Genomic DNA, 17,087 nt, shown 5'->3' with positions numbered 1-17,087 from the left:
AATCAAAACTTGCTTCTATTGATAGAAGCACCAAGTCATGTATCAATAGTGTAATGTATAGTTAATAGCTGATGGCTCGCTACTCGTTCGCTAAATCTTGTTCGGTTTTCTTGATTCAATGAAGACTCCTATACGGGGTGAGAAGGTTTAGAGTGACATTGGCGTTAATAAAGTGTGGAAGGGCCATAAAGTTGATGAATTCGATGCCTGAAGGGATAATAAAGACGCTTGCTGTTTGCCATTGAGGGTGATGTCGCACTTCGAGTAATTGTTTTCTTCCTGTCTTGATTCGATGAATCGAATGCATTATCTTTATGTGTGTGGTTATTGCATATCGTTCAAAATCACAGTCATCGCGAATGTTATCATATCGTGTCACGGATTTTGACTTCTCGGCTCCGATCAATTCTCGTTCTGAACTTAGAAGATTATGAACTCAGATATGTAAGACACTTGAATGTGCTCGAATTGCCGTTTTTACGTACGTGTACTCGAAGAATACAAAACCAGGCTATCATATTCCCATGAGCCGCACCCATTGGTGCTATGACAGACAGATATGCAGATAATCCTGTGCCAGCAGTCATATACCATGCTATTCTCCCTCTTATATCTCCATTTTTTTTTACCTCAATTTATCCCACAATAGAAAAATAATCATAGCTGCAAGAAATCCAGACTCCCATACACTCTCGCTGTTTTTCACGCCTGTTTGTGCAGAACTTTTCTTCCCATCTTTCGGCTTCACGGTGCAGTGTTCGAAGATTTTACTAGAGACATTTGGAATGCTTTTGATGTGTACGCTTCTGAAAAAATTGAGTCATCTATCTTGGGTATGATTCATGGATTCGAAATTGCGAAGTCACTTTCACGAAATGATATGATGTGAGAGGGAGTCAGCGACCAAGTCATAGATCCAATCATACAGAGACTAATGAATCACATATCATCATAGTAGTCATCCTCAATATTATGACAGATTTAATGGAAGCATATTTTTAGAAATTCATGTATTCATCCTACAAAATCAGCTTCCCCATAAACGCTCATCCCCCAGAATAATAGGTCATAATATTTTCCCACCCCAAATGACACACTGACTTCCCTTGGTTATATTAAATAAAGAATTCGAGAATGACGAGCAATCCCAAAGCAATTGTAACCACTACCAAAAAGCAACCTGAATCCATGCTTTTTAGTCCCGAGCTCTGAGTTGGACTCGAGTTGTTGCTGGGATTGCCTAAATCAATTCAATTAGCAATTTCCAAACTAACACTCATAATGGCTGTGAGATCCTTACTCTTAGTCTGTGTACCTGTGGCTGGGGTGGAAGTTGAGCTAGAGCCAGTAATAGGAACCGAATTCGAGACGGAAGCTGAAGATGAAGCTGCAGTGACGGTGGTGGAATTTAAGCTTGAGACAGGGTTAGGAGCCGAGGTGGAAGTCAAAATAGAGGTAGAAATTGAAGTCGAAGTGTAGGAGACGGTGGAGGTTGGTGCAGGAGCCACAATTGTGAGGGTGACAGTGGGCTCAAATCCACCTGTAATAATGACCAGACTGGTGATTAGTGTTCTAGATGGTTTGGTAGGCTGAGAATCCGTGGATCCACTCGAGAAATGCAAAGTGGTTGCTACAGACTCCGGTGAAGGAATCGGAGACAAGCTCTGAGCGACAGAGAGAAAGGCGAGTGTAGAAATAACGAACAGGACAATCGCATTGTTGAAATTTGCGCAAACCATGATTATGGTTTAAACTCGTATTAGATGATTGATGGTTATTTTATATCTATATCCTTTTGTCCAATTGATTGTTTTGTTGATGAGGTTTTATCGATTGATCAAGTTGTGGTATTTGGATGGAAGAATTGAAAGTTGTCACGTACAAGGGAAGAAGCTTTGTTTTCTGGATTATGTATAGCTAAATCGCTTAGATGTTCATTAGCTCAGGACGCATGCGTGATATGATTAGAGTGAATACGTTCCCGAGGCTTTTTAAGATTTAGGTATTTCCAGAGTGTCTACACACCAAACTCCTGTCTATGGATATGAAACTTTTATTAACCCCTGAAACAAATTAACCCATTCAATAGATCTCAATAAGTGCTGAGCATTCTTAGTTACCGTATAGCATTTGATTGCTGTATGGCTGTGATCAATCTACTAGTGCGAACCATCAGACACCGTATACCTTCCCATTCATTAGGTCTGATGTCATCTAGGTCTTTCTACGGCTAAGTTTTTTCTTACCCAAACATCTCACATGATTTTGTGCATTTTATATTCAATTTTACATTGTGGCATTTGAATTTCCATGTTTTCCTCTGCCTAAACATATCCTCCAAAAGATCAATGAAGAGGTCTATTACCTTGAGAGTGGCCTTGGAATAGGCAGAATACACTCCTATAAAGTTTCCCGGGCCACATTCACATTACAATAAGTTTCAAGCATTATTACAGGCGTCGAGCCGACAAGAATTTTCGAATGCTAAGCTCAGCACGATTCAATCTCGGGTTTTGTTTGAAAGTCAGGCATTTGCAACTATGATACTATATCGAGCTTGCCCATGAATAATCCCCTTTCGATCTACAAGTAGAAAATTTCCAGTGTTTCCCGCACATAGCCTTCCATTCGCAATTTACAAATTTAATCCGCTTTCAATATCAGAAAAACAAATAACTCATGGCCATCGAAATCAATCCCAACACAGCCAAAGACCGCAGTAGAGAGGTGTCCAGCTCCATGCTCCGCCGTCCTGAACTATGACTTGGGCTTGGACTATGATTTGGAGTTGCGGATATGGTAGGGTTTGAAGTCTGTACTGTGGTTGACGTTGCTGGAATTCCTGTTTGCGGCTTACATGTGGATTGAGTCTCACATGATCCTGGAATCCCATTGCTCCGAAAGCAGCAGCCAGCTAGGGAGAGTTATTAGTTAGTGAATTCTCATATGATAGTAAAGTAAAAGAATACTTACGCAGAGTTTGAGTATAGGTTGAGGATGCAGATTTCCAAGTAGTGGTACTCGAGCTGGGTGAAAAAAAGGAGCCGAGGTGAGAACTGCTTGTTCTGGTTGGATTAGCTTGACCTCGGCTTGTCATTATTTGAGGCAGACTGATACAAAGACTTCCGTGGACAATGTTTGTGAAGGTAAGAGTGAGTAGGATGAAAAGGATAATGATTCTGTTGTAGCGTAAGGAGATCATATCGGATATTGGCAATTCGCAAAGGACAACGTATGTTCAGCTTGATCGCCAAGTCCAAAAATCCTAATATTAAAGGGTTCGCGGGGGCTTTGTTTCTTTGGAATCAATGCTCTTAATGGCTTTCAAACTCTTTCGTACAAATAATGAATACTGTGTTGTCAAAGGTATTATGTGACTCGACATTTCTTAGTCATTCAATTCTTCAGCATTCACTGCCAATAACTGACGACTGGGTATCTTGATTCGATGGGACTCATCTTTCGAGTATTTTTACATCATCTATTAATAGATACTCATGCTAGGTATTTAATGATAGGTTCAGTTTAACGGTCATAAGGTAGAAGTATTCATAAAGAATAGAAATTTCAGGCTCTAGTTACACACTTTTGCAATCCTCCTACCGACACAAGATCCTAGCGAGCTCCGGTTTAATCTTGATCCCCCATTCCCAATACCGTTTTCTAATCACAAAATAAAACTCCCATTCCATTCAGAACCCCTAAAACAGAGAACAAAGCCATCAGCAGCAAAGTCGCGGGTACCGTTCCCCTGCCCGAACTCGAACCAGGAGCCGGAGTCTTCATTGGATTTCCAATGATCGATGGGGGATCTGTTTTTGAGGGTGCTTCCGGTTTTCCAGGTTTCATGTAATAAGATACTATCTTTGTGATATATGCCGGACGACATGAGGGATTGTCTTGGCAGGAGCCTGTTTCAGTAGGAAGCAAGAAACAACATCCGGCTATTCATTTTGTTAGTGAGGTCTTTGCGATGGGATTAGGTCATCAGGATGAGGAGAATGATAATCTTCGTGAGATGTGTGGAAATTATTTTCTCGACACAGATGGTTTTTAAGTTTTGTTGTGTTGAAACTATGTTTGCTTTGGAATTTTGATCGAACTTCTAAGTGATATTGAGAGATTTTTGGGAGGAAGCGGATGTTCATACAGAGGCAGTAGTGTTGGTGTGAATATGGGGAGTGCAGAAAACAGTAGCATGAATCAGGATTTCGAATTAAACTCTGACTCATTGTGATAGAATTGCGCTATAAAGATGATTCACGCATCGACGACTCGGAAATAATACATTACTTACGTCAATCCAAAAATTTAAATCTAGAAGGTGAAAAGGAAGCCCGCGGTAAATCACATCCACAGCGATATGGAGCCTAAAGTTTATCGGATATCCCATTTATTAAGATCTGGCAAGAGGAGAGGCAAATGCTTTCTGTGTCGGGGAATCTAATGCCTGCCTGCACATCTACCATCGAACTATCTCATGGCTTTTTGCATTCCACAATTGAGTAGCTTTCACTTATCAGATTACTCAAAACGGAATTATTCGCGACTTTAATTTTGATCGATATGTGAGGATTTTTTTCAATACTAGTATCTTCTAATCATAGGTTTGAAGCGATCCTTTAAAAACGCGGTTCATATCACATTCACATCAACGGTATTGGTAGGCGGTTATTCGACAACGAGGATCGTGAAGCAGACTATTGCGAAAACCCATCGAATCAAAACCGTGATCTTCATTCCGGAGAGAAAGAATTGATTGATAGATTGATAAGATTTGGGAAAGCCTTTTATGGTTTACGAATTATAGTCTATCGATATTTCAGATATTTAACAGAGAGGGGATAAATTGTGAAATATCCTACCCTATCTAACGTTGAGAATGCAAACCGAGAAGGCTAGAAAAATACTCAATATAGAGAGAATAATCTCTTCTGAAAGTAATAGGCGTATTTTAGCCATTCCAGTATATCCAAGGCGATCATCTACGACACTATAAACAACTGCCCCTTTCGCTTACCATGTAGCAAGCGACGACTAGCTAGTGCTATTCCGCATGTCAATAGGAAAACTCTAACATGCGATAATTTCATCCATTAGTTCGAAACTCATTCATCGTACAATCAATTGTTCGTGTTAGACTTTAGTAACAACCATCCAGTACATGTCGAATCACTAATTAAATATATTCATTTATTTCAAAATTCTCATTTACAACTCAAGAAAAGTGAGCTCTTGAAAATTAACACGGAATACCAAACCCGGTCACCGTACCCACCATCATTCACTTCTCCAATGAATCTCCACTCCACTCCACCCACTTTCCACCATCACCCACACACCATCTGCATGTTTTTTTTTTTCAACAGCTATATATACTAAGTTTTCATGCGCATCTTCAACAAAAAGCTCAAAGCTTCTGTGGTCCAATGGTTAGGATTCCACCCTTCCAAGGTGGAGGTTCGTGTTCGATTCACGGCAGTTGCATTTTCTTTTGCTTTTTTGTGTCGATTTATCTCACACATCTAGACATCTTTTCACACAGGCTCATGAGCAGCGTCGAAGATATAATGTAAGTGTCCAATACACACGAGGGAAAATGTTTTATCGACTGGAGAGGAAGGAGATTATTGTCCAGGGTAAATTTAAGAAAAATGTTCTCCCCCACATCCGGACCCGCCACGCCGCGCTCAGATATTTTTGATGTTAACAAGCATGCAAGCCTATTCCGTGAAGAATATCAGGGTGAGATATCCTCCTCATCATTGAATATTTTTACAGCAAGGATAAGACTTGTCTATAGTTAGCTATGAGAAAAGTCTCGTGCACATACCGAAATCATCTTGCTAATAATTTGACGCCAAATACAAGCTCTAGACACGATCAGCGATCGAAGATTTCGCATCAGACCAATACAGCTTTTATCCGAGAATTGGGAATCCAACTACCGAAAGGTGACCCAGGTTGTGAAAAGAGTGAAGCATAAGTTGGGGGATTATTTTTGATTCTTTAAGTAAAGTTCAACACAAACGAAGGTGGAGGAGATCCTCAGTCACTCTTCGTGTGGAGAATATTAAGATTACTCGGAGAAGCAATTCATGAATGAACATCTGGGAGTATTATGACTGAATTTGGAACGACAAGAAGAGCGATTGAAAAAAGAACAATTAAGTAAAATAATATTATCGAGTCGGAATCGATGTAATAAAATAGATACATCCCCTACACTAACATTTTCAGTCTTGACTACCGAAGCTTCAATCTGAACTTCTTGATGAGCCATGATTTCCAATTGAAACCCCCTTGACCTGGCGGTAACCGGAACATTCCATAAGAACTAATCTTGATTTATCTCCAAGAACTGGGGTCAATGAAGGTATGTTGTACAGCAAATTGCTGTCCAACGGGGTTTAACTGGCCCGGTATGGGTGGTGTATAACCAAAAGGAATTGATTTGCTCTGCTTACTCGGTATATCGTAATTGATTCCCTCAAGACATGAATCGGCTAGGAGAGTCAATTCATGTAGGTAAGAGTGAGCAGCTGGATGATTAGTATGGACTTCATGATCTCCAAATGAAACCACTTGATAATAGCCGTACACCCCATATGGTAATACAATTAGAGACCTGAAATCTCGCATTGCAGCTGCCGTCTTGAAGAAGTTGGTTGTAATTCCTGCATGGGTTTGACAAAACTTGGAACCGTGATACCTTGTGACACTAATCACATAGACAGCCAGGGTATCGAGCTCATTATTGTGAAAGTAAATGTTCAAGAGCTAACGGGGCCAGATTCAATGGCTTATAGTGTAGTAGCGTTTCTGCTCGACTTTCTTGATTGACTGACATCGTCGGGGTGGTGACGCGAGTCTTTTGACGTCAGTTACGGTCCCATGCCCGGTTGGAACTTAATCAATTCTCGTGACGATTCCAATATTGCGGCTTTCCCAGCTCATTTTCCATATTTTTAGACGTAGCTCAATAGGAAGTCTTGAAAACGGAAGAAATAGTTTTCCGCATTGATGTTCGAGTTCGTCATTATTTCCTTGTGTACAACAAGAATCAATAGGAGCGACTGCATCTTTGGCACTTGACTGGGTTCGTTTCAAGGACTTCTTTCTCTGGCACCAGTGTCCTATTGACCCTACCTTCGCCTGTATAGGTTTTAGTCTTAGATATATCGTCAAAGAGTTAACATGATAAAACAGACATACCTTCAATGTTGTCAATTTTTGCCGAACCTCCCGAGAGTGTATGTAATCATTGTCCATCGTGATAGGAAAGACAGCTGAGCTTGGTGACAGTGATTGCTTGATAGATGGACCAGGATATCGGAAGATGAATGCCTGTATATAGGTTGCGATAATGGGTAATGAGGATTTTATTATCCTCCAGCGCGCAATTGTAGAATAATACACCGGAGGGGAAAGTACTAGATAGAAGAATTTTTGACCTTAAAGACCAGATTTTGTGGAAGTGTAAGGTACTGTTGGTATCAACTTGGTTAATAAGTGTGAATCACCTAGTCTGTTATTGTTGTAATCGTTCTTGATCATTACTAACAATGGAAAGCTAGTACTTATATAAGGAGGCGCTAGCTCCTCGCCGGCTACTACAGTGCCCTCTCGTGATCACATGATCGATGTGCCGACAGGTACCGTTCAACAAGGCAGCGAATGAAGTAAATGTAGGCCGTAAGAGAGTAAGATCGAAGAAATGATTATTTTTTCTGGTTCTCGAAACTCCATTCACTTGCATATCTCGTACCATGTGCCTAGAGTACCCCGCGCCATCTCACTGAGGTGACTGAGATTCTTCCGGAATTCAACAGTATGGCATGAAGATCTTATTTCACAATTCGGCTGTTTTGAAATCAAACTCAATCTTGCAGATTGAACGAATCCATTCGTGTTATGCAATGGAGGAAAGAAAAGGGAATTGAAAATGAGTAAGTTGATGTACCCATGACGAACCAGCGTGTCTACGCTCAACAAGCAGGTGGTAAAGAAGGCAAGAACGATTAGAAGACCACAAGAAAATTGATTTTTTGAGCCCTGACTAAACATAAGAGCTAAAAAGATGCGGAATAGCTCAATAAATCTGCCGGACCCTCAGTTTTGGGTATATATTTAAACGCCAAAGCCATCTCATTCCTTTGTGCAGCCGCGACACAGACAAAGTTATCTGGCAATCCATAAACTCCCACCTATTGCCTTGCCCTCTACCAAAAGGCTATACCCTTGATATCTCAATCACCGTTCCGTCAATTAGCACTTACAAAAGTTAATTTCTCATTTCCCACCACCGTCTATCATACACATTAGCCTAGGCCTTCATGTCATGGTAATTCGAGCATCAATGCAACACCGGAGCTCAAGGATTCGGAAACATACCTTCAAAACATTTCCAATCCCCGTAACCTGACCCGAAGCATTCGCGGACATGACATTAGCATAATTCGTGGCCATCAATTGAACTCCTGATACGAAGGCTTTATTATCGAATCCACTATATACCCCAAATGGTTAGCTATACTCGAGAACCCAATATCCACACCTGCCATCTCGGTCAGGCGTTAAGAGAAAACGTACCAATGACCTCCTCCATTTGGTGTGTTATCCACTGTCTGCAAGCTGCCAATTTGATCCGTCGTCATTCCCGCTGCCGTGGCCAATTTCTCATATGCAGCAACTGCATCTGGAATCGCCGGTTGCAACAACGTCAATTCATCTTTCGAACTTTGGAAATGAATCTTCGTATTCTTCACCAACGTATCTGGATCCACAACCGCCACTTGTGGTGTCAATGCACCACAATTCAACAAAACACCCGTCTTATACTGCGCCCCAAAAGCCGGCATGAAAAATCCAGAAAGAAGTAGCGAACCCCCCGAAACACCGGTGAAGAAGACATTTGTATTATCGAATGCTACATCTTTTGATAGTTGTGTTTGAATGAGTGAATTGACCGCAGCAGCATGTGCGACGCCATCCGTACGTTGAAGACCTGATCCACCTCCCCAGAACATATTTTTATTGGGAGCGAGAACAACGACGCCCATGAGATTATTCTGAACTGCTTGATTGGGGAAATCGAAAAAGGATGTTCCTCCATCTCCGTGAAGGAGAACGTTGAGACCCGCTGTTCCGGTGGTGTTGGCTGATGCCGTGCCGCCAGTTACGCCAGATGCTGAGGTGAACATATTGGCTGGAGCACTGATTTTGTAGCGAATGGGTAAACCACTGTTTTATTAGCATTTCGATATGAAATAGAATGGTATAAATTACTTGATTTGAACAGTTTTATCTAAAATCATTGATCCATCCGATGCTGTTGTGATACCGCCAGATGTGGCTGCCTTTGTCGTACTAGTTGTGGAAGAAGCAGCATTTTTCTTAGGCAAAGCATTAACGGGAGCGAGAAGAGTAAAGAACAAGAAAACTAATAAATCTTGAGTGAAAATCATGATGGGAATATACCAAACGCCCAGCGCTGAGAAAGGAAATGAATGGAGAGAAAAATCGAGGTAGAAAGAAAGATCGAAGTAGACTCAAACAAAATCGACAAAATGATTGAGCTTCTCATCTTTTAATGTAATTATCACTTACAACGCCTAGAAATTCGACAACATCTTAAACTGGCCATCAAACTACCAAGCCAAATGCTGTGATGAATTTCATCCTAATATTGTATTGTGAAGCATTTTGAGGTTTGACTTGGCGGTCTGGGGTTTGACTCGGACCAAAACTTCTTGGCACAAGGGTTGATTTGTTGAATAGAATACGGCGGAAAACTTGGGGTTCAGATCTAAACTGAAGGATCAATAAGAAGTCAATATGTATTGAATCTGGGGTTTGAGGAGAATGAAAGATTTGTACAGAATAAGGAATGTGGTAGATGATATGTGAGGATTGCAAGTGGGATTACTAATATATCATGAAAAGAACAAACAAGTTCTGTCTCAGCGATAAGCTTCAGACATGGTACTCAGACCACAACAAAAACCTGTAAATATGCCTCGGAATCAGCTAAATTTCATAGGGTCCAAGGAGATGGCAATCTTTGACAGTCGAGGATTAGAATACATAGTTTTCTAGGAATGAAATATTTCGTTCCGTACGAATGATACCTCGGTATATATCCCAACTTCGACATCATCGTAATTGATGTGAAACTGTCTAGCGACGACGTGGTTTGAAATGAAGGGCACAAATCGCGAATTAAATACGGATCGAAAAAAGGATAAATCTTGTTTCACGCCTGCAATAATGAAAATTCGATGGCTACATTGTGTGAAAAGTCTCTGGTGCCTTGATCTCCAAGAAGCTACAGATGGAAATCGTGACGATGTTTGAAGTTGATGAAAATATCTTCTATACGGTTTCTAATACTTGCACTGACGTTATATTTTTGTACATCTAGGGCGTTCCCCAACCGTGCAGCATTGAACTACAGAAGTTGAAGCAACCACTGCATCTGGTGCGGAAGTGCTCGTGGCATTGTGAAGTATGCAGCTCCACCGCTAAGAAAACTAGGTTACTTCTCTTGTAGTTTACCATCTTGTAGTACGAAGTAAAGAGCATCTAATTTCGGAATTGCATACTTCATGGCTCCACGAGTATTTTGTTGAGATTTTAATACCCTGGATCTATTACGACATACTTGACGTAGCTGAACCATTTCTATCTATCGTAATGCTATATTCAGGAAGTATCGACAATGGCTCGCAAGACCAATGTGCTAGGCGTTTGAGAGCATGGAAATTCTATGGTGGCAGTATCCGAAATTGATTGTTTGTTGGATATTCGTCAGTCAGCCCTTTTCACTCACAATGAGCACTTTACTCTATAGAGTCGCCATTAAATTAAGATTTCATAGCTTTCGGATCAGGCACTCTCGGCATCTCATAGTGCGCATACGGACATGTCATTCGCTGCAAATCAAAGGTATTGTGTGGATTCCAAGTGCACCGCCACAGACTTTCATAATCATCCACTAAAACCATAATCTTGGCGTACAAACCAGCTGAAGAAACCCAGTAAATCTATACTTAAACGTCATCTAGTCAGGACAAAAGAAACCAATGATGTAAAAGTGTTATGCAAGATACTCTTGGGCATCTTATCCTAAGTAGTCGTGGTGGACTTGCGAGTAACTTCGGGCGAACATCTAGAAAGGAAGCTCGTTGTAGAATTTTCGTATGGACAGTTCCAGAAAGATAACCTTACCCATTCAAAGAGACTCATCGATCCCTTCCCTGATCGGTGCGGATCCATCGGAAGAGTTTTCTTGATGTTGATTGCTTCTCGTGGAGCACAAGCACCTAGGTATATACGGATAGCCTTGATAAGTTGAATGCATTCAGACTAAATTCACATGTTTGCTTCTTACGTGAACACAAGAGCAACTGATAGTCAGGAGAAGTTCATGTGCTGCCCTGCAGTTTTCCCCATAGAACAGAATCATCGAGTACTTTAGAACGACCACCTTCCTGTGACTTCAGCCAGTAAACATCTTTGATACGATAATAACAAACCTAATTATCAAAAATGTTTCACACGGGCGGCTCGGCATTTATTGAAAAGTTTACTTGAATGTTACTTCAAGGATTCACAGCCTTAAGATCCCCTAAGATACCCCATAGCTTTATGAAAGGCTTGCCCAAGATTTAAACAATCGCGTCACAGTATATGAAAAGGTACAGTAAAGATATCACTAAGATAAAAGAGCACTAGGTACATACCGTCGTCTCTTTGGAGGGGTTCGTTACTCCTATTCCGTCTAGACTCGAGGGAGAGCTTGCGAAACCACGAAACTCAAAAACTTAGAAAATCTATAAACAGATATCTAAAACTCCATGTCACATTGGAGCTCGTGAACCTGAATAATATCAACAAGGCACGGTGCGAGGAAAGTGCAGTAACCCACTATACAAATCTAGTCATCGTTTGTTTGTCTTTCCAACGTTGTCGGATAAGATAGCCAGAACCCCAGTGATCATCCTCACTACAAAAGATCCCGCTGCGCCACTTCTCTACATCTTCTTCGTTTATTCCGTTGCAGCATCCCCACTTCACCTGGAATAACAATAACCTTAGCAGGTTTCCCATTCACCAACAGGATACGAAAAGGATACGAAAAAGAAACAACCACAGACGAGGTATTGCTCTAGAGCTTCAATATAACGATGGTTGATACTGGTGTGGTCAAGAGGAAGGATACTACAAAGGGTCCTCCTTTGCGCATATTATCTCTAGGTAAAGCAAACAACCCCTTCAAGCTTTCGCGCAACTGACTAAGGCTATATAGATGGAGGTGGTGTACGAGGATATTCTATGCTCATAATTATTCAAGAGTTAATGCATAGAACCTATGTCGAAATCGAAGGAAAAGCGCCCCGACGAGATCAAATTCCAAAACCTGCCGACCATTTCGATTTAATATGTGGTACGGGAACAGGCGGTTTAATCGCGATCATGCTTGGCAGATTGCGATTGGATTTGGAGACTTGTAAAGAAGTTTATGTACGAATGACTAGGAAAGTTTTCGAAACGGACAAAACAATTGCGGGTATACCATATCGATCGACTTTATTCAAAGCTTCGAAGTTGGAGGAGGCGATCAAGGAGTGTGTTAGAGAACATACATTATTCGAGAAGGAAGGAAATGACGGGGATAAATCCGCGCCAGCATCCGCCTTTCCCGGAAGTCCGATTAGTCCATTCAGCCCGGCAGCGAGATCAGAACCAAGACGACATTCAAGTAATGCTAGTGTCGCAAGTTTCAGTAATAGAAATCCCGCGAGCTACCAAAATAAACCATACATGTCGTCGAGGTTGGGAAATCCTAACGCAAGATTATATGACAATCGCCCAGAGAGGACTAAGACGTATGTTACACTGCATGCCTCAAATACGCAATAGCTAACATATAATAGGGCTGTGACGGCAATCTACAAAGGTACACGCAAAGGTGGCGCGCCAGCCATACTAAGATCCTACGATTCACGGAAAGAGCCATCACCTGAATACGATTGTAAAATTTGGGAAGCGGGAAGAGCAACATCAGCCACAGGACTCGCATTCAAACCTATTCAAATCGGACAATCAGTGTTTATAGACGAAGGAGCTGGCCAATACAATCCTGCGCCCTTTGCTCTCGATGAAGCTACAGTCAATGAATGGCCTGGGCGAGATGTCGGTGTGTTTGTTAGCATAGGAACAGGAAAGAGACCACCAGGAAGCGATCAAAATCAACACATGTGGTATGAAGGTTTCTTGGGCGAATTTGCAGATGCAAGAAGGCGATTGATAGCCAAAATCGAAGGATGCGAACTCACACATCAATACATGAAGGAAGAACATCTAAGCAAACGAGGCGTCAATATTGAAAATTATTATCGACTAAATGTGGAAATCGGTGTAGGAGAATTTGGTATGAACGAATGGAATCGTCTCGCAGATATCAGCACCGGTACTCGAAGATATCTCGGCAAAAGTGATGTTCAAAAAATGAATATCGAAGCAGCTGTGAAATTGTCAAAAATTCACAGAGCCATTCAGAGAGCTAATGGTCATATGAGGATACCATCAATGGGTAATCGAGGAGAAAGTTATAAAAACTTACCCGATGTTCCAGAAGCTAATCCATTGGCTGTGGAACTCCCAGCTGAAGTACCTTTGACACCTGTTTCCGGTAATGCAGCGTGGACACCATCTCCAAGACCAAGTTACGAGTCAGGACATCATGATAGTCTTGAAGTTGCTCCTCTTGGTTCTATCAAAAACGATCCTTTTTCGCCAGTCTCATCTCCAGATCATCAATCACCACATTCATCTCCTTTGAATCATCCAATAGACCATGGCGACAGGTTAACAGTCAGTTCTCCAACTCCATCACAATACCGCACGGCGTCTGGCTCTGATAAAATTGCAATCATGAGTTTGGATGAATACCCTAGACCAGAAATTAGAATCTCGGATCCGCCGCCAAGAAACCCAAGGAGAGTTTCAGGTCCACCGCCGGTACCACCAAAGACACCGATTAATGGGGAGAGACCTGGAGATGCTATGCAGAGGAGACCTATTGGACATGGAAATGGCATTGTAGCGCCTTATCCATTGGAAGATGGACCGCCGCCAGTGGCTAATATGGCAAGGAAACCTAATTATGGAAGGTAGAGAAGTTAAGTGGAGTGTGATCATCTGAGCCGGTGGACTTGATGATACGGGTGGAGATGGTGAATTGGAAAGGAAATCGGCGTTCGGCTTGAGGTCTCAGAAATGAGCATATTATTGATTATTACGGGTTATGATGGAGTTCGGAATCAACCGATTGGTTGTTGCGATACCTTTTTGTTTTTATGCTTCTATGGGGATGACTGGAATGAAAGCGGATGAATGGGGAGAATACCATTCCAATGGAATAATAGATGCGAGTAGATTGGATTGATACGTCCTCCTGCACAGGAATGGTTTTGATATACAAGTAAATAGTTTTTTTTTTTTCTAAAATTTAAAGATTTATTTTATTATTCAAATTTATGAATTTTTCTTGCCTCTGGAGGTTTCGTTATAGATTGTTTCTTCTGGTGCTTGTGTGATGTGAATTTGAGAGGGCGAAGGGGGGGGGGGGGGTGACGCTGGAAAGTTTGATTGTCTTGCTGTGCATTCTTATGGTCAGTTTTTGTTGGACATAGATGTCAGATCTTGGATATTGAATATTGAATATGGAATATTGGATACCTGGGATGTATTTGGAGATGGACTCATTAGTAGTACTGATCTTGTAACAATTGAGAATATCAAGCGTGGAAGAGAGAGGAGCGGGGGCTGAGAAACTGGGTATCCTCTACTATCATATCTATGAAAATGATGAGATGAGAGTTGATGAGAGAGTAGACTAGAATTGTGGTCATGGTGGGGTTAGATGGATATCTTTCTGTGTGATTGTGGTGGGTAGGTATGATGAAGTGAGTGTGAGTGGAGAGATAGGAGGTAGTAGATGAGTGAGTGAGTGGTTGTATAGTTTCCATCTGATACTTTCATCCTTTCATAAAGAAAAATCGGAGGATTCTTTGGTGAATACTTCCGAGAAGTTTGTGAGGTGGTATATTATAGTGATGAATGCCTTGAATGCTTTGGGCTGGCGAGACTAGTACAAGTATCTCGCCGAGTTCTATCCTCGCTTCTAGTATCCCACAATCATATTAGGTATGGTACCGATTCTGAAGATGATCCTCAGAGGAGCTTTGGAGATTCGGAGAAAGATTGCAGGATTTTAGACAGTTCTTTTCTTGATTGCGTAATCAACTAATGCTTTTTGTATCTTTGAAAACGCTTCAATGTTTGATAGAATTTCATTGTCATAAATCAGCATCTGAATAGTTATCACTGTCATTTCAATACTTTCTACGCTCAATATCAACAGCAAGAAAAATAAATCGCCCCTCTCCGTAAGAGGATACCCTAAACACCCGAAATTTACTATCCACTTCAATGACTCATCTCGATGGGAACTCTTTGTATGCTTGGGTACTCAGGACACGGCTAAATATTCCTTGGGCGGTCTTCAAATTATTCTATCTTTTATTGACAACCAAACAAGGAATGATGACAGCACATATTTATCCTTAAACAGTACCATTTTTAGGCTCCAGTTCGGAAGTGCCTACAGCAAAGATTTCACTTTTCTATTTTTACTCCAAGCGAAACCCAAGCCATATAAGAGGTCTCTAGAAAGCAATAACCAAGGCACTATTCTTAGAATACTTGTATGAACACATTTGATGGAAGCAGATCTTCTATTTTTTCAGGCGCATACTCGTGAAGAACTTGTAGTCGATTACTTGGAACATAACATGGTAGTTGACCAGTATTACGAAAGGTGATTGGTGTAAAGCCATTAACGTTGTTGTATCATTCCTACTGTCATCAGAGTTGACTAATATCGGAGCGAATTCAGACTCATAATTGAGACTTCTAGATAAGTAGTTGCTCGCTAAAGATCTTGACCAGGAATTTGTAGAAGAGGAGGTGAGCATTCGAGTAATTTTGGGAAGCTATATGAGTTGGATGATTGAATTGAAATGAGTTTGATGTTGATTATGATGACAGCGAATTTTGATTATTGAGGTGCAACTAAACAATAATTATTACTTTTCGATCCCCAAGTGATCTAAAGCTTTCTCAGATATATTTATTCGTCTTCAATCAGGGGTCTCATGGAAGTAATTGACATATATGAATAAATTCCAGGTATGTGTTTCTTACAACACTATATCCCATCTGCGCTTATCAACCCCGTATTATATCAATCTCAGGTGTCGAGTGTATCTTATTCGCTACCTTAAGCGATCCGTGTATCTGGAGATGTTCCTCTATGAAAGCACAAGTTGTCGCATATTACGCATCACGCTCGACAGGTGATTTTCATAATTCAAACTCTATTTCTCCACATTCTTAAATCTATTGCATGATCTGTTTCGCCGTACAGTTCCCGAACAATAGAAGTACGATAGTGGGTAACGAGTGGCATGGATGCCAATTCTTCGATAAGCTCTTTCAGCATCTTTTATCTACCGCCGCCCCTGAATTAGACGACCACGAGAAATAATTCATAACAACAGTCTGAATTCCTGTAATACGCCATTATATCAGAGAAAATCTTATGGCAGTAACAATGATGCAATTCTATTTAAGCTACTTGTCTTAGGCTATTTTTAAATAATATGTGGCCTTTGACTAGTTAGTGCCTTCTAGAGACCTTCTAATGTATTTACTAAAAGAGTGGTCCCACTTTTTCACAACTACAACGCAGTACTCATGAGCTGAGACTGCCTGTGATTCGTTATTCGTCGAAGATGGCCTTTCGTGATACTTGATGTAGTTAATTGTGCACTAAATGTGTACCAAAATGTGCTACGGCTGTCTGGTTAGCTCTATCGTCCCAATGTGAATGAAAAGGTTCTTTTCCCGTACGGTCACAACCGTTCTTAAGAAAATTCATTGAAATTACCACTCAATACATTTTATCACAGTCAAGTCATCTATTCAATTTACTACATATATAAGAACTATATTTCAAA

General features: G+C 41.0%; 4 protein-coding genes across 4 annotated transcripts; 1 reads left to right on the top strand and 3 right to left on the bottom strand.

The window, feature by feature from the left end:
- Window positions 1-1,115: 1,115 nt before the first annotated feature.
- On the bottom strand, window positions 1,116-1,739 carry Bfra_001215 (uncharacterized protein; the record flags this gene model as incomplete). The annotated part of the gene is made up of 2 exons (XM_037331652.1): window positions 1,116-1,240; window positions 1,271-1,739. The coding sequence occupies 2 exons, from the start codon at window positions 1,737-1,739 to the stop codon at window positions 1,116-1,118; spliced, it is 594 nt and encodes a 197-aa protein (XP_037195806.1).
- Window positions 1,740-2,660: 921 nt separating this feature from the next.
- Window positions 2,661-3,202, bottom strand: Bfra_001214 (uncharacterized protein; the record flags this gene model as incomplete). Its single annotated transcript, XM_037331651.1, has 2 exons — window positions 2,661-2,914; window positions 2,974-3,202. 2 exons carry the CDS (start codon window positions 3,200-3,202, stop codon window positions 2,661-2,663), a joined length of 483 nt encoding a protein of 160 aa, XP_037195805.1.
- Window positions 3,203-6,909: 3,707 nt separating this feature from the next.
- On the bottom strand, window positions 6,910-9,467 carry Bfra_001212 (putative cyclin-like f-box protein; the record flags this gene model as incomplete). The annotated part of the gene is made up of 5 exons (XM_037331650.1): window positions 6,910-7,155; window positions 8,280-8,309; window positions 8,395-8,509; window positions 8,593-9,243; window positions 9,289-9,467. 5 exons carry the CDS (start codon window positions 9,465-9,467, stop codon window positions 6,910-6,912), a joined length of 1,221 nt encoding a protein of 406 aa, XP_037195804.1.
- A 2,721-nt stretch (window positions 9,468-12,188) lies between these two features.
- Bfra_001211 (putative patatin-like serine hydrolase protein) lies at window positions 12,189-14,181 on the top strand (the record flags this gene model as incomplete). The annotated part of the gene is made up of 3 exons (XM_037331649.1): window positions 12,189-12,258; window positions 12,311-12,890; window positions 12,939-14,181. The coding sequence occupies 3 exons, from the start codon at window positions 12,189-12,191 to the stop codon at window positions 14,179-14,181; spliced, it is 1,893 nt and encodes a 630-aa protein (XP_037195803.1).
- Between the last annotated feature and the right edge of the window lie 2,906 nt (window positions 14,182-17,087).

The sequence above is a fragment of the Botrytis fragariae genome (genome assembly GCF_013461495.1).
Source record: "Botrytis fragariae strain BVB16 chromosome Unknown tig00000006, whole genome shotgun sequence".
NCBI classification, from domain to species: Eukaryota; Fungi; Ascomycota; class Leotiomycetes; order Helotiales; family Sclerotiniaceae; genus Botrytis; species Botrytis fragariae.
This window is presented reverse-complemented; position numbering and strand designations above follow the sequence as displayed.